The 19,958-nt window shown below is 41.4% G+C and overlaps 1 protein-coding gene across 2 annotated transcripts in view; it reads left to right on the top strand.

Moving 5' to 3' along the window:
* Window positions 1–19,958, top strand: part of LOC126175474 (UBA-like domain-containing protein 1) — a 156,411-nt gene that overhangs the window by 75,845 nt on the left and 60,608 nt on the right. For both annotated transcript variants that reach the window (XM_049922287.1, XM_049922286.1), the window contains exon 2: window positions 10,405–10,479. In XM_049922287.1, coding sequence (XP_049778244.1) covers window positions 10,405–10,479 — 75 coding nt within the window. The remainder of the gene's footprint in view (window positions 1–10,404; window positions 10,480–19,958) is intronic.

The following is a 19,958-nucleotide window of genomic DNA, read 5'->3' as shown; positions in this document are numbered from 1 at the left end:
GCGATTGCACGAGTGAGAGCGCGGACAAAAGGCTAATCTTCGATGTTTATCAGCCGACGCTAGTCGCCCCCCCCTCCTTCGTCTTTCCCCTTCGCCGCCCCCCCCCCTCCCATCTCCAACAACTTCAACGTCAAAACTTTCTTCCCGAAACCGTTGAACTTGATGACCCGTTAAATTCAGGTAACCTACAGTTCAAAACATGACGTCATTTTGACGTCACACACACTTCGAAGACCACAGGAACAGCTATCGATTTCCGTAAACATTCGATCCTGGGTGGTTGGGAATCACCATACTGGATTCCGTAATTTCGTGTCGTAGCTTGCGTGTTATGAAATTGCTGTGTGCCGCTTTAAGGCAATGACACACTGAAGATTTATAAAAACACATCATTCTCGGTTCAGTTTGTTGTAATTAAACCTCATATGATGGCATATTGGCGGTTAAAGCCTTCCGTGAGATCTAGTATAAAAGGCAAGCTCTCGCTCGTTCATAATGGTGTAAGGTGTTATAAGCGTCTAGTTAAGGTGTGTAGTATAGGTTTATAGCAGGTTTGCGTCTTGCCGTATTCGAATTTTTTTCTTTTTTTTTTCCCCTTCACTTTTATAAAAGGCTCTGCCTTATTAAGTTAATAGAGCTCTTCTCTCTCTCTCTCTCTCTCTCTCTCTCTCTCTCTCTCTCTCCAAGCAGTGAATTGTCATAGTCATAATTTACAAATTAAGCATGAAACATGCGAATAAATATTCAAAATACATTGATCAAGTGGTAACACACACTATCAAACAGAAAAAACCTTGGAAAGGAGTGACACGTATGCATGGGAATTAAAAGGTAACTTAGTGTCGGCCCTTATAAAGTATGAAAGAAAATTTACGAGCTTTTCCTTTTATGACTCTTCTTTGCCAAACAAAAGTGCCTTCAATATGACGTTTCTCCGTAAATTTTGTTTCAACAAATTTTACCAGTGCTGGCGCGTTTTCGAGAGATACTCAATATTTTGTTGTTTTGAAACATCATTTATTCACTGAACATAAGACAAACATTCGTCTGCTAGAATGGCTACGTATCCTTTCTAATTAGAGACCAACTCCTGAAACTAGTTTTCAGAATTTCTAAAAATAAGCTTATGTTGTTGAGACACCTTATTGATCACCGTTGAATATATGCGTTATTGGATTCAGTGCTGGCTGACTTCAACTTTTTTTGCTTGTAAGTCATCTCACTCTCGGGGTTGATGTAGGCATATTAGGAAAAACTGTACAACTTTTAATAAGTTTCGAAGTTAATTCTTGCGAACACTTTAGTTTCTCCCTTATCCACTGTCAGTCCACAGAAATGCAGAGTGCTTCGAGATGACTGGGTGTTTTGTGTTGTCATCATCATTCATCCACGTGGCAAGATTGGACTGAGAAAAGGTTGGGAATTTGTACGGGCGCTAATAACCACGCAGTTGAGCGCCCCACAATCCAATCATCATCATCATCATAAATGCAGAACTTCACAAATTTATAAACGACGTAACTTCGATGTTAAAGTATCCGACATTAAAGAAAAATCATAACCTCTACTTCTCTCTACTGGAGGTGAAACGTTCGTGTCACATGTTGTGGACCGAACGATCACAGAAGTCTTTAGATAGCTCTTTTCGTCTTGCATACCGTGTGTGAAGTCAAAATGACGTCACGTTTGCAAGAAGTGTTGTGAACTGTAGGTTACTCGTTCCATTCACGGCGCTATGGAATGCCGCCATTCGAAATGCATTGTGGGATGTGTTGACACTCCGTTCTGTGACTTAAAGTGTGAATCGACATTTGAGGAGCCGTCCCTGTAATGGAACCGGAAGATACGTAACATCATCTCTCGAGACACTGTCGTCGTCATGTCACGATAAGTTAGCTTAGCGGCGCTGGGTTGCGCGATTCTGGTGCGCCGGCTGGAGACAGTGCGTTTGACGGCGATATGTCGCGGGTGGAGAACCGGTCCGCCTGGGAGAGGGCAGGGCGGCGTAACGCGAGCAGCGTGGCGTCACGGCTCGGCACGCCGGCTGGCCTCGTATTGACGTCGGTGCAGCCGCCTGGCGCTCTGAGTCACTCGCCGAGCGCGGCCTTCCTGGGTCGGCTGCAGCTGAACCGTTACCGGCAGCGCGGGCCGTCGTCCCGCCGCGCGGGCAAGGAGCGTAGCGGGCGAGTAGAAGGGTGACCCTATTCAGTAGCATTTTAGTCTTCTACCCAACCACTACATGGCTTCCCAAAGTCTATAGAGTCGAAATTATACATATGGTTGTTGTTGTTGTGGTGAGACTGATTGATGCAGCTCTCCATGCTACTTTATCCTGTGCAAGAGTCATCATCTCCGAGCAACTACTGCAATCTACATACTTCTGAATCTGTTTAGTGTATTCATGTCTTGGTCTCCCTCTACGATTTTTACCCTCCGCGCTTCCCTCAAATACTAAATTGATGATCCCTTGACGCCTCAGGACGTGTCCTACAAACCGATCCCTTCTTCTAGTCAAGTTGTGCCTCAAATTCCTCTTCTCCCCAGTTCTATTCAGTACCTCCTCATTAGTTACGTGATCTACACAGCTAATCTTCAGCATTCTTCTGTAGCACACCATTTCGAAAGCTTCTATTCTCTTCTTGTCCAGACTATTTACCGTCCCTGTTTCACTTCTGTACATGGCTATACTCCACACAAATACTTTCAGAAACGACTTCCTGACACTTAAATCTATACTCAATGTTAACAAATTTCTCTTCTTCAGAAACGCTTTCCTTGCCATTGCCAGTCTACATTTTATATCCTCTCTACTTCGACCATCATCAGTTAATCTGCTCCCCAAACAGCAAAACTCCTTTACTACTTTAAGTGTCTCATTTCCTAATCTAATTCCCTCAGCATCGCCTGTTTTAATTCGACTGCTTTCCATTATCATCGTTTTGCTTTTGTTGATGTTCATCTTATATCCTCCTTTTAAGACACTGTCCATTCTGTTCAGCTGTCCTTCCAGGCCCTTTGCTGTCTCTGACAGAATTGCAATATCGTCGGCAAACCTCAAAGTTTTTATTTCTTCTCCAAGGATTTTAATTCCTACTCCAAATTTTTCTTTTGTTTCCTTTACTGCTTGCTCAATATACAGATTGAATAACATCGGGTATAGGCTACAACCCTGTCTCACTCCCTTCCCAGCCGGCCGGGGTGGCCGAGGGGTTCTAGGCGCTTTAGTCTGGAACCGCGCGACCGCTACGGTCGCCGGTTCGAATCCTGCCTCGGGCATGGATGTGTGCGATGTCCGTAGGTTAGTTAGGTTTAAGTAGTTCTAAGTTCTAGGGGACTGATGACCTCAGATGTTAAGTCCCATAGGGCTCAGAGCCATTTGAACCATTTGAACCACTCCCTTACCAACCACTGCTTACCTTTCATGCCCCTCGACTCATATAACTGCCATCTGGTTTCTTTAAAAATTGTAAATAGCCTTTCGCTCCCTGTATTTTACCCCTGCCACCTACAGAATTTGAAAGAGTATTCCAGTTAACATTGTCAAAAGCTTTCTCTAAATCTACAAATGCTAGAAACGTAGTTTTGCTTTCCTTAATCTTTCTTCTAAGAAAAGTCGTAGTGTCAGTATTGCCTCTCGTGTTACAACATTTCTACGGAATCCAAACTGTTCTTCCCCGAGGTCTACTTCTACTAGTTTTTTCATTCATCTGTAAAGGATTCGTGTTAGCATTTAGCAGCCGTGACTTATTAAATTGATAGTCCGGAAATTTTCATACCTGTCAACACTTGCTTTCTTTGGGATTGGAATTATTATACCCTTCTTGAATTCTGAGGGTATTTCGCCTGTCTCATACATCTTCCTCACCAGATGGTAGAGCTTTACCGGGGCTGGGTCTCCCAAGGCTATCAATAGTTCTAATGGAATGTTGTCTACTCCCGGGGCCTTGTTTCGATTATACATATGGTAAAAGATCCTAAAGTGTAGAGTGACCAGTGCGGCAATCTGCCTATCGAGAAGTGAATACTGAACGTTCTTGCACTGTCTGTTTACTTTCACACACTCCCAGTCGTCGACGAGCAAGGGTATATTAATTCTGGTCCACGTGAGATCACGAGAAATAGGACCCTAAAATACACACTCCAGTCACATTAACGTGACCACCGCCTGTGCTCGACGTCAACGCGCAGTAATCACTCACAGGTGACAGGTCGCTGCAGTGGAGTGTATATAAACCGTGTCTGGGGACGTGGAAAACAGATACCAGACGTCGAGTTCGGCTTTCGCAGAGGCCTTTCCCCCACGCAGCAGCTACTACGCCTAGTTGAGGAGCATTCGGCGCCATGGAAAGGAAAGACTTTTTCGGGGCTGTATTTCTGGATGTCTCTCGTGCCTTTGATTGCGCGTGGCACGAGGGACTCCTGTATAAACTCCTAGATGTAGGGGTCCCCGTGTCACACGCAACACTCCTGAAGAGCTATCTAGAAAACCGAACATTTCATGTTCAAATGGTTCTGAGCACTATGGGACTTAACATCTATGGTAATCAGTCCCCTAGAACTTAGAACTACTTAAACCTAACTAACCTAAGAACATCATACAACACCCAGTCATCACGAGGCAGAGAAAATCCCTGACCCCGCCGGGAATCGAATCCGGGAACCCGGGCGCGGGAAGCGAGAACGCTACCGCACGACCACGAGCTGCGGACAGAACATTTCATGTCCGTACTCAAGATGGTACATCGTCCACCAGACCAATCAAAGGAGGAGTACCTCAGGGCAGTGTTCTGGGACCACTGTTATATATCTTGTATACATCCGACCTACCATCGACAGCCAGAAAACACCTATCTTTATATGCCGATGATACAGCCATTTACTCCCGAAGTCTGAATGCTGCACACCTCCAGGCAAGACTGCAACAAGCATGTAATAAGCTGAGTGAATGGGCGACGAAATGGCGACTGTCAACGCCACAAAGACGCAGGCAATAGCAATCTGTAGAAGACCACTTCCGCCTAACATCCAGCCCATTGAGATAAGGGGCATCCCAGTCCCGTGGTCAAAAACAGCAAAATACTTGGGTGTGACCCTTGATAGGCGATTGACATGGCAACCTCATATAGAAAATATTCGAGAGAAAGCCAGGAGAAGAATGGTACAGCTCTACCCATTATTAAATCCAGCGTCAACACTACCATCAAGACTGGGGGTGATATTGTACCTTACACTGGTGCGACCAATCTTAGACTACGCCGCTGTTGTGTGGGGCAATGCTGCTCCAACCCACATACAACGGCTAAAAAGAATTCAGAATCGTGCTCTGAAAAGGGCACTCCATCTGCCATACCGGTTCCCAACGAATGAACTTCACCAACTCGCAGGGGTACCCTATTTGAAAGACCGATTCAGAACCACTGCCAAAACCTTTTACGAAAACACACAACAGTCAGATAACGAACTTGTACGAGAACTTGGACACAGGGTGCACTACCTGGCCTCCACCAGATGGCCCGATGATCTACGCGAATAACAAGATTACACATCTTGTGTATATATTTTTATATAATTTTAATTATTTTAATTCTTTAATTTTATTTTAATTTTAACCTTAATTTTATTTTTTAACTACATTTTAAATCTTATTTTATTGTATCTATTTTTTATTTATTTATAATTATTTTTATATATAAAAAGGTGAATGAATGAGTGTATGTGTAAACTGTAATATGTATGAGTGGGTACAATGTATATATTGTGTGAATGTGTAAGCGAATGAAAGAAAGAGAAAAAAATTAAAAAAAATAAAAAATAAAAAGAAAAAAGAAAAAAATATATAAAAAAGAAAACGAAAAATAATAAAAAGGAGAAAGTAATAAAAAAAATCTGTCATACAGCCAGTGTATTTTTACATAATTTAAAAGCAGAAAAAAAACATGACAATCAAAAAGCTATTGTTTTGATGTCAATTTTTTATTATTGAATGCGTAGCCGCATGGCTTGAACTTCTATTTTACGATTGGGCAATCCTTGATGCCCCAATAAATTCTGCAGCGGCGTGGAAAACAGTGCAGTTGTTGGAATGCGAAAGTGGAGCGGTTCATCTGACGTCCAAAAGGGCTTGGTCATTGGCTTTCGAGCCAAGGGTGGATGCATTTCCGAAACGGCTAAGTCTGTAAACTGTTCGCGTGCCGCCGTCGTTAAAATGTATAGTGCAAGGGAAAATGGCGTTGCTCAGAACCGGCTCCGAGCCAGCTGTAGTGGACTGTGGATGACAGGAAGAACGACAGCAGCGGAGATGTGTACAGGCGAATAAACGTGCAACTGTTGAGCAACTGACCGCTCAGATAAACCAAGGGGCTGCCAACAGCGCCTCCTCAACGACTGTTCAGCGACGCTGCTGCGTGTTGGTCACCGCAGCAGGCGCCTGGTTCATGCATCGATGCTGACTACCGTTCATCGGCGACGAAGGCTGTTATTTGCCGCCAGCACCACAACTTGACATCAACCGAGTAGCACATGTGACGTTTTCGGATGAATCACGTTTTACGCTCCATCAAACGGATGTCGTTGTCGTGTACGGCATGACACGTATGAAAGCGAACACCCTTGCAACTTGACTCGGGCTTGTACACAACCTTTTATCATGACTCGTCTGCAAAAGGGATTCGGTTGTGCACAGTTGCATTCGCGCCCTATATTGACTAAATAGCCAGCCCAAGTACAGCAGTGAATGAATTCAAGTATTTGTCTAAATCACGACCGTTCACAAATGATTTACACCGACAACAGTTTAGAATGAAAACGTTTTTATTTTACTAAATCACACCCACAAAACAAACTGATGGCCACGTGATACTATGTCGGCGACTCTTAGCCGCACCCGACCTTACCGCACCGACGGACCACGATCAAAAGACCCCGACCTTTGTCCCCTATCCTCTGTCCTGTGTCCGATCACGTGACACTACATTAGTCAAATATATTATTTCTAAACATGGCCATCATGCATTTACAATGTTACAATATTAAAATACGTAAAACTAAATACCTTATATTATTTTGTAGACAATCATCAGATTATTTACATATTTAAGGGCACTCCACTTTTTGGCAGTTTCACCCCTCTTCTTTTGTGTAATCACGTCTTTGCCTAAAAGGTGTGGCATACGAAATACTCATTTTGCTCTACATAGATCGAAAACTGAACAGTACCTTCACAATAAAAGACAATAACTTATTATGCAGAGGTTCTCAAACATCCTTACAACTTGAAACTTCCTGGCAGATTAAAACTGTGTGCCCGACCGAGACTCGAACTCGGGACCTTTGCCTTCTGTAAAGTTTGGAAGGTAGGAGACGAGGTACTGGCAGAAGTAAAGCTGTGAGTACCGGCCGTGAGTCGTGCTTCGGTAGCTCAGTTGGTAGAGCACTTGCCCGCGAAAGGCAAAGGTCCCGAGTTCGAGTCTCGGTCGGGCACACAGTTTTAATCTGCCAGGAAGTTTCATATCAGCGCACACTCCGCTGCAGAGTGAAAATCTCATTCTGGAAACATCCCCCAGGCTGTGGCTAAGCCATGTCTCCGCAATATCCTTTCTTTCAGGAGTGCTAGTTCTGCAAGTTTCGCAGGAGAGCTTCTGTAAAGTTTGGAAGGTAGGAGACGAGGTACTGGCAGAAGTAAAGCTGTGAGTACCGGGCGTGAGTCGTGCTTCGGTAGCTCAGTTGGTAGAGCACTTGCCCGCGAAAGGCAAAGGTCCCGAGTTCGAGTCTCGGTCGGGCACACAGTTTTAATCTGCCAGGAAGTTTCATATCAGCGCACACTCCGCTGCAGAGTGAAAATCTCATTCTGGAAACATCCCCCAGGCTGTGGCTAAGCCATGTCTCCGCAATATCCTTTCTTTCAGGAGTGCTAGTTCTGCAAGTTTCGCAGGAGAGCTTCTGTAAAGTTTGGAAGGTAGGAGACGAGGTACTGGCAGAAGTAAAGCTGTGAGTACCGGGCGTGAGTCGTGCTTCGGTAGCTCAGTTGGTAGAGCACTTGCCCGCGAAGGCAAAGGTCCCGAGTTCGAGTCTCGGTCGGGCACACAGTTTTAATCTGCCAGGAAGTTTCATATCAGCGCAGAGTGAAAATCTCATTCTGGATCCTTACAACTTAATTTTTATATAAAACATGTTCTTTAATGTCCAAAATATTATCCCTGCTACTATGCTTTAAATTTGAGTTTTGAACTATTTTGAAGAGCTCTGATGTTTAGGGAATACTCCTATTTCATTGATCAGATACCCAGCAAATCCAATGATTAGCAAGACAAGCATACCTTACATGATTAACATATGTACCAAGTTATGCACTGAGACATAGGCTATTATGTAACTAAGTAATTCAGTGTGAAACTGTTATTAGCTGCCTCCTTTCTTTATCAAGAAGGTGACTCCTTAAATATATTGACTTGTGCTGGCTACACCCCAACTGTTCTTCCACAGTAAACATTACCACATCCAGCAAATTAGTTATACTATTACAGTGTCCCTTGTAATCTCACACCCTGCAACCAGAGGGGAGCGTTATGATCCGGGGAATATTTCCCGTGGCATTTCCTTTGTGAGCTCGTCATTCTGGAAGGCACAGCGGACCAAAACAAGTAAGCATCTATCCTTGGGGACATGCCAACCCCTACATGCAGTTTGTTTTCTTCCTCGGCACTATGGCATCTATCAGCAGGAGAAAGCGCAACGTGTCACGAAGGACAGTGTAACATGTGTGGTTGGAAGACCACCAGGATGCGTTTACCGTACTCCCCTGGCCACTAAACCCCCTATTTAAACTCAGTAGTGAATATGTGGGACCACCTCGATCGGGCTGTTCGCGCCATGGATCCTCGATCGAGGTGATGGAGTTGGCATGGCTCCATATCTCTGTCGGTACCTTCCAGAACCTCATTGACACTCTTCCTGTACGTCTCGCAGCGCTCCGCTACAGCATTGTACTACTTGCATTCTGTGCATCTTCATGGTTTCGCGGCGTAAAGACTGTTCCATAAAATTCGGTCGTGCAGTCGCATAAATTCAGCTTCTTCTTCTAATATTTCGGCTGAATACCGTCCAGCCATCTTCAGAATGAACCGAGGTGACCAATGCTCTAGCACTTGCTCCGTCCTTTTAAACTCGAGGACCGAACCAATGCGTATGCGGCCAAAATACACAAGGCGCCAGAGACGTTGATAGGCGTGCAAAGAGGTGTAACATATGCATGGAAATTAAATCTTTGGCTGCGCAGTCGATCCACACGGTGATATCGATGTGTCACGGAGAGCTGCGACGTCTTTGTGATTTAATTACGGAAATTGCCAAATTCCATAATTTGTCCAAGCTGAAGCCGCTATCTCTATTAATTAAATTCGTCGGTCAGTAGTGAAAAAAGCAATTGAAATTCGGTTGACGACGAATTTAATTAATAATAAAGATAGCGGCTTCAGCTTGTACAAATCATGGAATCCGGAAATTTCGATAATTAAATCACAAAGACGGCGCGACAATGGAGCTCTCCGTGACACATCGATATCACCGTGTGGATCGACTGCGCAGCCTTAGATTTAATTTCCATGCATTTGCCGCTTATCAACGTCTCTGGTTCCGTATTTATCTTTGACCACATACGCAGAGGTTCGGCCTCGAGTGAAGAGGACGGAGCAAGTGCTGAAGCGTTAGTCACTTCGGCTCACTCTGAAGATGGCCGGACGGTATTCAGCCGACATATTAGAAGATGAAGCTGAATTTATGCGGCTGCACGCCCGAAACTTTACTTTCATTTTAATTATAATTAGGAAAATATTATGACAGTCTCCATTGCTGAGTACTATTCCTATTTTCTCTTGGTTGGTGTTCATTGTACTCACAGAAGTCTTCAAATGAAGACGGTTAACTGAATAACCGGTGTGTATGCTTGTTTCCATTTTTTTACGTCAGCTCTAGTAAGTGGACGAGTTACGTTAACCCGGGTGCTGGAACAGGAGGTTCGAAGTGAAATTTGTGTTACATTTTTGGTAACGGCGTACTTACGTGAATGGTAGACTGTAATACGTTTTTGAACATGTTTTGAAGAGAGGAGGTGGAGGACTGCTGAATAAAAATGTAGGCCACTACTTCAAAAAGACGTACTGCTATTTATATCTTCGTAAACGAACGAAGCCACAAAACACGCAGTCATGTTCGTTGTGGTTCTGCTGGTGCTAAGCAACATTTGCTTGATACTCTTTTTTTCATCTGGTCAAAAAGTTATTTGAGGTGGTCGAGATAAATAGGATACCGCTACAGCATTTTTATCCGCATCTAATGAAGATAAAACGAAACGCCAGAGAGGGGACTCATTGTCGCTGTACTAAACTGTGGCTTCCGTTTCTGTTGCAGACGGCGCTGAGCATCTTCTTCCAGGAGGCGGCCGTTCCCAGCTGTCCGCAGCCGCCAGGCTCCAATTTTGGACAGGTGAGCGGACGAGATGTGACCTATCGTCTCCGATGTCGCTCATTTCTTACCAAGAGCAATAAACGGTGGTAAAAAAAGCTCCGCATGTATCTAAATGGGTAAAACTTTTTTTTTTTTTTTTTTTGAGGGGGGAGGGAGGGGGGTCGCTGTCACATGGAAAAGAAAAAGACACTAAATTTACTGTTTCCCTTGTCTGTTGTGTATTGTGGAGCTTAGTGAAAGCCTCGAGTAGATAGTCTGTATAACAGGCGTGGTGCAAAGTTTAATCATAGTCACGACACTCATCAGTTTTGTTATACAGTGTGACAGTAGCGCTCCAAGCGGACAGTAAGCTGCTCTTCTGAATACGATGTCGAGTGAGTGCGAACAGTATCTTTCGTGTTATTCTTTGACATTTTCTGTGGGGAGACACATCATCTGTCGATTTAAAACATGTGTGGGTAAAAATCGTACTTCAAGATTGCAGATTTTCTCAATTGATTACCGGTTTCGGCGCATGACGAGCCATCCTCAGATCTGAAATACAGAAAATTGTATACAAAAGTGAACAGTAAAAAATTCGTTCAATATTTGAATTTCCATTATGCTATTGGTACCAATCAAAAATGTTGTTCAGTCATTACACACCGTCGTAGTCTCAGATCTAAGTCGACCTAAAAGGAAACTCGGAAGTTTATTATGCAAACTTACAACGTTAATCACTAATAAAATAATGTTACAGTGCGCATATTACCACACACGTTGCTATCAATCGTTTATATACATGTGTGGCAATACGGGCAGTATAACAATATTTGATTAAAGATTAACTTTTGCCATTTACGTAACCAATTACGATTTTTCATTTTAGGGCGTCTTAGCTCTAAGAATACGACGATTTGTAATGACTGTCACACATTGGACAACATTTTAGATTGCTATGTACTGCATAATGGAAATTCAAATATTGAATGTATTTTTTACTTTTCACTTTCTGTATACAAATTTCTGCATTTTATGTCTGAGGGTGGGACTTTAACGAGCCGAAACCGGTAATCAATAAAGAAAATTTGCAATTTTGACGTAGGTCTTGTATCCACACACGTTTTAGTATCCTTTACATTGCTCTGTAACATGGTTTCTACACTACTGAGCGTATGTAGTGCCATAAAAATCTACACTAACTAGAAAATGACACTATATTTGTCTTTCATTACCTTCCTAAGGACCCTGGGAGGTATGAAACAGTACAAAACAGGACCGCTTTTTTTATTATTTTTTTTTACGATTCTCCTCTCACCTATAGATATTTACTGAAGAATGTCGTTTTCTTTTAAAAGCAAAAAAAAAAAAAATGCAAACAGTGTGAAGTTTTCTTCACTACACTTCAAGTCAGATCAGTGAATGAAGGAAACTTTTATGGAATGCAGTACCTACACTGAAACTTATATATATCTGCAAGGAAGGTTAGTTGGGTTTAAGTAGTTCTAAGTTCTAGGGAACTGATGACCTCAGAAGTTAAGTCCCATATATATATAAACTCGAATTCTGGAGCTACGCCTGCCGCGGGCACTGACTGAGATACTCAAGTACGACTCACGACCCGTCCGCACAGTTTTACTTCCGCCAGTACTTCGTCTCCTACCTTCCAAACTTCAGAGAAGTTTTCCTGATAAATCTGCGGGACTCTCAAATGGTGGAACATTTGCCCGCAAAAAGCAAAGGTCCGGAATTCGGGCCTCGATACAGCACACAGTTTTAATGTTCCACGGATTTTCATAACAGCGCACACTCCGCTGCAGTGTGAAAATTTCGTTCTGCAGTACCTACATTTTTAACGTACCAAATAAGCCATCACAATTTTTCGTAACACAGAAGAAACCACAATTGTTGCTACGTCTGCGCCCCACAGACGACAGGAATCTTCAGCTTATTCGCTTTTGAAGCAAGAGTAATTACACTTATAAAATATTTGTGTTTTAGAAAGTCAAGTGATGTTTAAGATAGGGCGAATCATTAGAGCCGTACAAAATTGTTACAACAGAAATATACGTATGCTTCTCAAGCGTGAAATACATGTTTATGTTTTATTGCTTTAGGTGAAGTAAACTGAAATTCTACATTTATTCTAAAGTATTTGTTCATGAATAAGTTGCCGGTTCCAAGTCCGGGGCCTCATTTCGCAAGTGATGAGGAAGGAGGAGGGAGAGGAGTAACAACTCGTTAAAAAACCTGGGTCCATCTGTCTCCCGATGGTAGCACGCTGTAAGGGCACATGCCTAAGGTTACTTGGTGAAACCTGGTCAACGGTCTCAAAGACCGAAGAGGAAGTTCAGATTCCCAACGGGGAAGGGAGCAGAAGAATTACCTCCAGGACTCACAATCTTGGTTGTATTTTTTGTGGCCTTTGGGCCACACCCACAGTTACTTTCATCAATCGTGGAAGTGTGTGATGTAAACTATTTTACCCCAGGTGGACGATCCACCGTACTCCAGTTCGTCAGCAGACATTCGGATTCTGGGGAGTCTGCAACATTGCACAAAGACTAGTCGTAGTGTCTTGGAATCTCATACAAATTTCAACATAGACAATCAACATACCTAGCAACTTTCCATGCAAACTCATTGTTGAAAACCGCAAAACTAAAACATCTAACAGGTACGCTAAACAACCACAACATACTCATAACAGCCATTTAAGAAACACGATACATGGATACAGAGACCTTCGATTCCAAAGGTTTTAGGATATACAAAGGGAAAGTGGGACCGAGAGTAATGAAAAATGTACCACATCTTGGAACAGCCTTTATAACCAACTAACAAATCTTGAACTCAATGGTTGACTTTGATTCCCAATCAGAAAGAATCTCAAGTCTTACATTCACAAGCACAAACAAAATCTACATAATTATCAATGCACATGCCCCTATAAATGAGGATAACAGGAAAAATAAAGAAAAAGTAGAGGCCTTTTGGAATCATCTAGATGACATTATTCAGAAAATTCCAGATAAAATATCATAATTCTTCTTGAAGACTGTAATGCACAGATTGGCAAAGAAAAAAGATATAAGAAAATAGTTGTAGACTATCCTGCACACAAGAGGCCAAACAGAAATTGTGTGAGGCTAATAGAACTTTGCCAAGCACACAATTTAATTCTTGAATCCACAGCTTTCAAGAAATTACCACGAAGACAAAAGACATGGATATCCCCAAATCCTAGCCTTGGGGAATTTCAACTTGATCATGTGGCAATCAAGAAGATTTCTCGCAAAGGTACTAATGTTAGGGTACTCAGGGGTGCAAATTTGGATTCAGACCACTATCTTTCTAAAATTAAGTTCAAAGTCATCCCTAACAGGGAACGCAGCATGAAACAAATTGAGTGTCAGAAATACAGCACGGAAAATATATTAAAATCAGATGAATTCACAAAAGCAACAGAAACCATTCAGACACAAAGCTACGAGAATGTCAAGGAAAACATCATTACTACAGCCGAACGAATAGCTCCCTAACATAAAAAGTAGAAAAAAACACGACTGGTGGTCGCTGGAATGTGATGCCCTCATTGAAACAAGAAAACAGGCTTGGCAAAACTGGCAATCACAGAAAACAGAAGAAAGCAGATTGAATTTCATTAAAGTTAGAAAACTGGTAGGTGAAAATATAAAAAGGAATAAGAAGACACATGAAAACAAAACTGTCCTCCAAATTGATGAAGAACTTGGTAAAAACAACACAAGAAGCTTTTACAGAACTTTCAAACAAAGATTATCTAGATACAAAGCACCCACCCTCCAATTTCGAGATGTAAATGGGACCGTCGCTCACAATAACACAGAAAACTGCAAATTACTAGCAGGCTACTTTGAGAAGCTCTTGAATTGTGCACCCATCTTTGAAAAATTTGAATCCATCCAAAATAACCGTCAGAAGCCGGATTCAGAACCAACGACGACTGAAGAACTACAGAAGGTCATTTCAGAACTTAAAAACAACAAAGCGGCCGGAGAAAACCAAATAGTGACCGAACTATGGAAAAAGGCTGACAAAAATGCAATTACATCCCTTCAGTGTTTTTTGGATAAAATCTGGAAAGAATAAGAGATCCCCACAGAATGGAGAACAGCTCTCATCCACCCTATCCACAAGAAAGGTTTAAATACAGACCCCAATAATTAGAGGAATGTCACTGCTGGATATAACATACAAGATTCTTTCTAAAGTCCTTTTGAACAGGGCGGAGCCGCAATTGGACCCGCAAATCGGGGAACACCAGGGACGTTTTAGAAAGGGTAGATCGTGTTCGGAACAAATACTAAATCTCAAAAACACCATGGCATACCAAAAATCAAGGGCAAAGACAAATGTAATCCTATTCATTGATTTCAAAAAAGGATATGATTCGATTGATAGAGATTCTCTGTTATCAGTCCTGGAAGAAATGGGTTTGGATAAGAAAACAACTAATATTATAAAAGCGACCCTTTCGAAGGTTAAATTTATGGGCGAATCATCGGAACCCTTTGAAATAAAAACGGGAGTGCGACAGGGGGATGGGCTCTCACCGTTGCTGTTCAATTGTATGTTTGAGAAAGTAATCAGAGAATGGAATACAAATATTAAGAGTGGTATGAGACTGGGTTGCAAAAAGAAGAATCTTGAAGTAAATTGCATTGCTTTTGCAGATGATATGGACCTGTTTGCTGAAACAATGGAAGAAGCACGGGAGGAAATCCTTCAACTAAAGAAACAAGCAGCTAAAATAGGTCTTCACACCTCCTTTGATAAAACTAAGATATTGACAAACATCAAGCACTCATGTAAATACCTCAAAGTTCAAGAGCAAAAGATTGAAAGAGTAAAAGAATTCAAATATCTCGGAGAATGGATTAGTTGGAATGCTGGGGAAAGAAAAGCAATAGAATCCAGAAAAAATAAACTTGAATTGGCCTTCCAACTAACAAAAAATGCATACAATAAAAAATCCCTTTCATGGGGGTCCAAAATTATACACAAAACAGTGATTAAGCCAGAAGCACTGTATGCAGCCGAAACACTAAACATGAATTTCAAAAGCCAAATGGAGAAACTTGAGCTAAAGGAAAGAAAAATCATAGGACCAAAATTTCAAGACAATAAAATTATATACATAAAAAATGAAACACTCTACAAGAAAATTGAAAAACTTTCAGATACTATGCGAAAAAGGAGGATAAATTTTTACGGTCATCTTCTTAGAATTAATTTCAATAGATGAACTAAACAAATCTTTGACTTTTTCCGTAACCGCAAACCGAAACCCAACTGGTTTAAAGAAACTGCGAAAGACCTAGTAGAATTAAAGATTTCTGAAAATTCACTTATTGATCGAACAGCTAAATTAATTATTAAAGATGAAAACATAAGGTTCCAAGACAAATCTACACAAAAATATCTACACAAATATATCTATAATCTTATTTTTATCTGGAGTGATTACCGATGGGTCAGTGACTCCTTACATTCGTAAAATACAAAGCAAGCAACATCAGCCTTCTGTCGCAAATGATGTTTCTGTTAGTACTTCTAGCGTGGACAGTTGATAACAGAAGTAAATAGCTCTACATAATTGTTCTTTACGGCACATATGTTTCATCTGACTAACATATATCTTTAATAGGGTCAGTAGAAACTGTCGTCAAAAAGTAATGACAAATAATATATTAAGCAACTTAAGATGAGCCTTACCAGAACTATATACATCGCGCTTTAATTAAAACCTTGTTTGAGACTGCTGACGTCCACTCTTTTATATTTTATGACAACAAACATGAGCTTCCACAGAAATTCAGCCGTGAGGGACGATATTCTAAAACAGGTATTTTTTATGTAACTCATTCGGTGAGCTCCAAGAATTAAAGTTTTCAGGAGGCAAAGAAAACTTGTGTACTGAACATTTAATAGTTATTCATCCGGTATTTTCTTAATGGTAAAAAGTAAAGGCGCCCTAAGTTTGAACGTTGGTTTGATCACCACAGTGCTTTACTAGTCGTTGTCCTGTTGGGAGATGGCACGCCGTTGCATACTCCCGACCTTTAAATGTAGTTACCCAGATAGTTACAAGGGGGCCTACAGTTTAACGAGGAATCCGAACATAGCTGCATCAAGGCATTTTTCAAATTGACGAAAATTGCTAGAGGTAAAGGAAATTAGAAGATTGATAAAAAAAAAAGACCGAGGACTGATGAAGGATCGATCCCAAGACTGTTGGCTCGTTAATGTGGCACTTTTTCATTGAGCCAGCTAAAAGTACATTACTTTAATGTCTAGATGATAAGCGTATTGTCTTAGTGCCTGCATCTCGTGGTATAGTTAATATGAATACGGATGAACCATTCTGAGTTAACGGTCTCAAATTACAACCTCGTGCAATTAAATCTAGCATATACAACGCTCTAAAAAGTAGAGCAAGAAAAAGTGTACAAAATATAATTTTATTTGTGCACCAGTTATACCAGGTTAACACTGAAAATTAGAAATCTGAAATAGAAGAGACTGCCGTTCATTTAGGAAGTCCTATTTTATAACAGAAACGTCACCGATGGATACTCCTCAGAGTTGAGAAGCAAGACAGTAAAGTAACATTTATTCAACTATGGTGACTAACATATTTTTATTTTGCTTTCAGACCTTTAAATCTTAGCGTGTTAACAGGTTTATTGCAATATATTCATGCCTCTTATTTTTTGATACTGACTGCCATAGAAAAAGTTAAACAAATGCGTTTTGAAAGCTGTATTTTTTACGTAAAAAGTGATTAAAACTAAAGAAATTGGAGAAAGATAGGAAATTAAGGAGATGCGAATTGGATACATTTAAACAATCAGAAGTTGGCCGCTTTTCAAAGGGAGCATTAGTTAACACTGACTGCAACAGGGGAAAGGAATACAACAGAAGATGAATAAAGCTTTGAGGGACGGGATAGTGAAGGCAGAAGAGGATGAAATAGGCAACAAGACAAGACCTACAGAAATCCTAGGATAATCCGGGTGACGTTGGACTTCATTATCGAAATGAGGAAATACAAAAATGTAGCAACTTGCAGGCAAAAGAGAATACAAACTTGTGAAAAATGAGATGACGGAAAGTGAAAAATGGGAAAGCAGGAGTTGTTAGAGGACAAATGCAAGGCTATAGAAGCATAAATGAGTAGGTGAAAGATATATGCCACATGTAGGAAAATTAAAGAAATGTTTTTGGGAGGAAATAGAAATAGTTTTAGAAATATCAGGAGCTCAATGACATATATTGGTGGATTATCAACCGCCAATTTAAATCATAATTTGTAGTTTGTCGTCCACAGTGGATATAATAATCTGTTGTTCCTCATATGTACAAACGATCTTCCTTCTAATATACAATAAACAGGTGACACTAGAATTGTCGTTGTAATCCAAGCATACATACAGCAGCAGAAGAAATGGTAAACAAGGTTCTTAAAAATACCGTTGATTGGTTTTCTGCGAATAGCCTCATCCTCAATTTTAAAAAGGCCCTACATATTCAGTTCTGCACTTGCAGGTGCTCTACACAAATGATAACTGTAACACATGAAATAATAAATAGGACGGAAATTTCGATATTCTTAGGTGTCCTTAATGGTGAAATTTAAACTCGATAAAGCACATTTTGAAATCTTCCAAAACAACTTACTTCAGACATGCGCACTTAGAATCATTGCAACACTTGAGAGAACAAAATCATTAAGCTGACATATTTTGCATATTTTCATTCAATAATGTCTTGTGGAGTAACATTCTGGGGTCACGCATCTTTAAGAAAGAAAGTATTTGCTCAAAAACGTGCCTTAAAAATAATGTGTTGTGCTCACCCACGATAATCTTTAGGCATTTTGACTCCTGCTTTGCAGTATATTTATTCTCTCACGAAGTTTGTTGTAAATAATCCACTGCATTTTAGAAGTAACATTATGTACATAATTACAGTACCAGAAGGAAAAGTGACATTCATTACTTCACATTAAGGTTGTCTTTAGAACAAAAATGGGTACACAATGCCGCAACTAAAATTTTTAATAAGTGATAACTTACACAATGATATAAAATGTCTGACAGTCAGCAAAGTAAAATTTGGAAACAAACTGGAAGAAAATTTCTCCTTGCCAACTCCTTTTGTTCCGTAGAAGTAGTTCCATTATTGCAATATGTAAAAGGTGCGGGATAGGAATTACGAAGTACATATATACAGGGTGAGTCACCTAACGTTACCGCTGGATATATTTCGTAAACCACGTCAAATACTGACGAACCGATTCCACAGACCGAACGTGAGGAGAGGGGCTAGTGTAATTGTTTAATACAAACCATACAAAAATGCACGGAAGTATGTTTTTTTACACAAACCTACGTTTTTTTAAAAGTGGAACCACGTTAGTTTTGTTAGCACATCTGAACATATAAACAAATACGTAATCAGTGCCGTTTGTTGCATTGTAAAATGTTAATTACATCCGGAGATATTGTAACCTAAAGTTGACGCTTGAAACCTCCGACGTTCAGTTGCGTGTTGTAACAAACACGGGCCACGGTCGGCGAGCAGCATCTGCAGGGACATGTTTACGATGACGACCGGGTTTACGAGTGTGGCTGTAGTGCACTGTTGTGGTTTGGTCTAGCTGTCGCAGTGTCCGCATGTAGCGCTTGCTGCTATTGTTATTCTGCATTCGTCTTCGCACGCAGATCAACTGTAGTACACCGTGTTACCAGACGTCTGTGATAGTGTAGTGTTGTAGGAACTGTGACCATGGTGTATTCGAACTCTGAAGAGGCGGAGATGATACTCATCTATGGCGAGTGTCCACGAAATGCAGCTGAAGCCTGCAGGGTGTATGCAGAACGGTACCCGGACAGAGAGCATCCAACGTGCCGCACATCGCAAAACATCTACCGCCAACTGTATGCAACAGGTATGGTCGTAGCACGCAAACGGGTCCGTAACAGGCCCGTCACAGGAGAAGCGGGTGCAACTGGTGTGTTAGCTGCTGTTGCCATGAACCCATACATGAGTAGACGGGACATTGCGAGAGCCGGTGGACTGAGTGAAAGTAGTGTCATGCGCATACTGCATCGTCACCGTTTTCACCCGTTTCATGTGTCGCTACATCAGCAATTACATGGCGATGACTTTAATCATCGAGTGAAATTCTGTCAATGGGCATTAACAGAGAATGCGTTGCAGTTCTACCTGTTTACCTATGAAGCGGGTTTCACAAACCACGGGGCAGTGAATCTACGGAACATGCATTACTGGTCCGTGGACAATCCTCGCTGGCTCAGACAGGTAGAGCGACAGCGACCGTGGACTGTAAATGTATGGTGCGGAATCATTGGCGACCACCTCATTGGTCCTCACTTCATTGCAGGGGCCCAAACAGCTGCAACATACATCGAGTTTCTACAGAATGATCTGCCAACGTTGCTTGAAAATGT

This window comes from Schistocerca cancellata, chromosome 3 (assembly GCF_023864275.1).
Source record: "Schistocerca cancellata isolate TAMUIC-IGC-003103 chromosome 3, iqSchCanc2.1, whole genome shotgun sequence".
Taxonomy (NCBI): Eukaryota; Metazoa; Arthropoda; class Insecta; order Orthoptera; family Acrididae; genus Schistocerca; species Schistocerca cancellata.
Note: the sequence above shows the minus strand (reverse complement) of the source record. Positions and strands in the feature narration are given on the sequence as shown.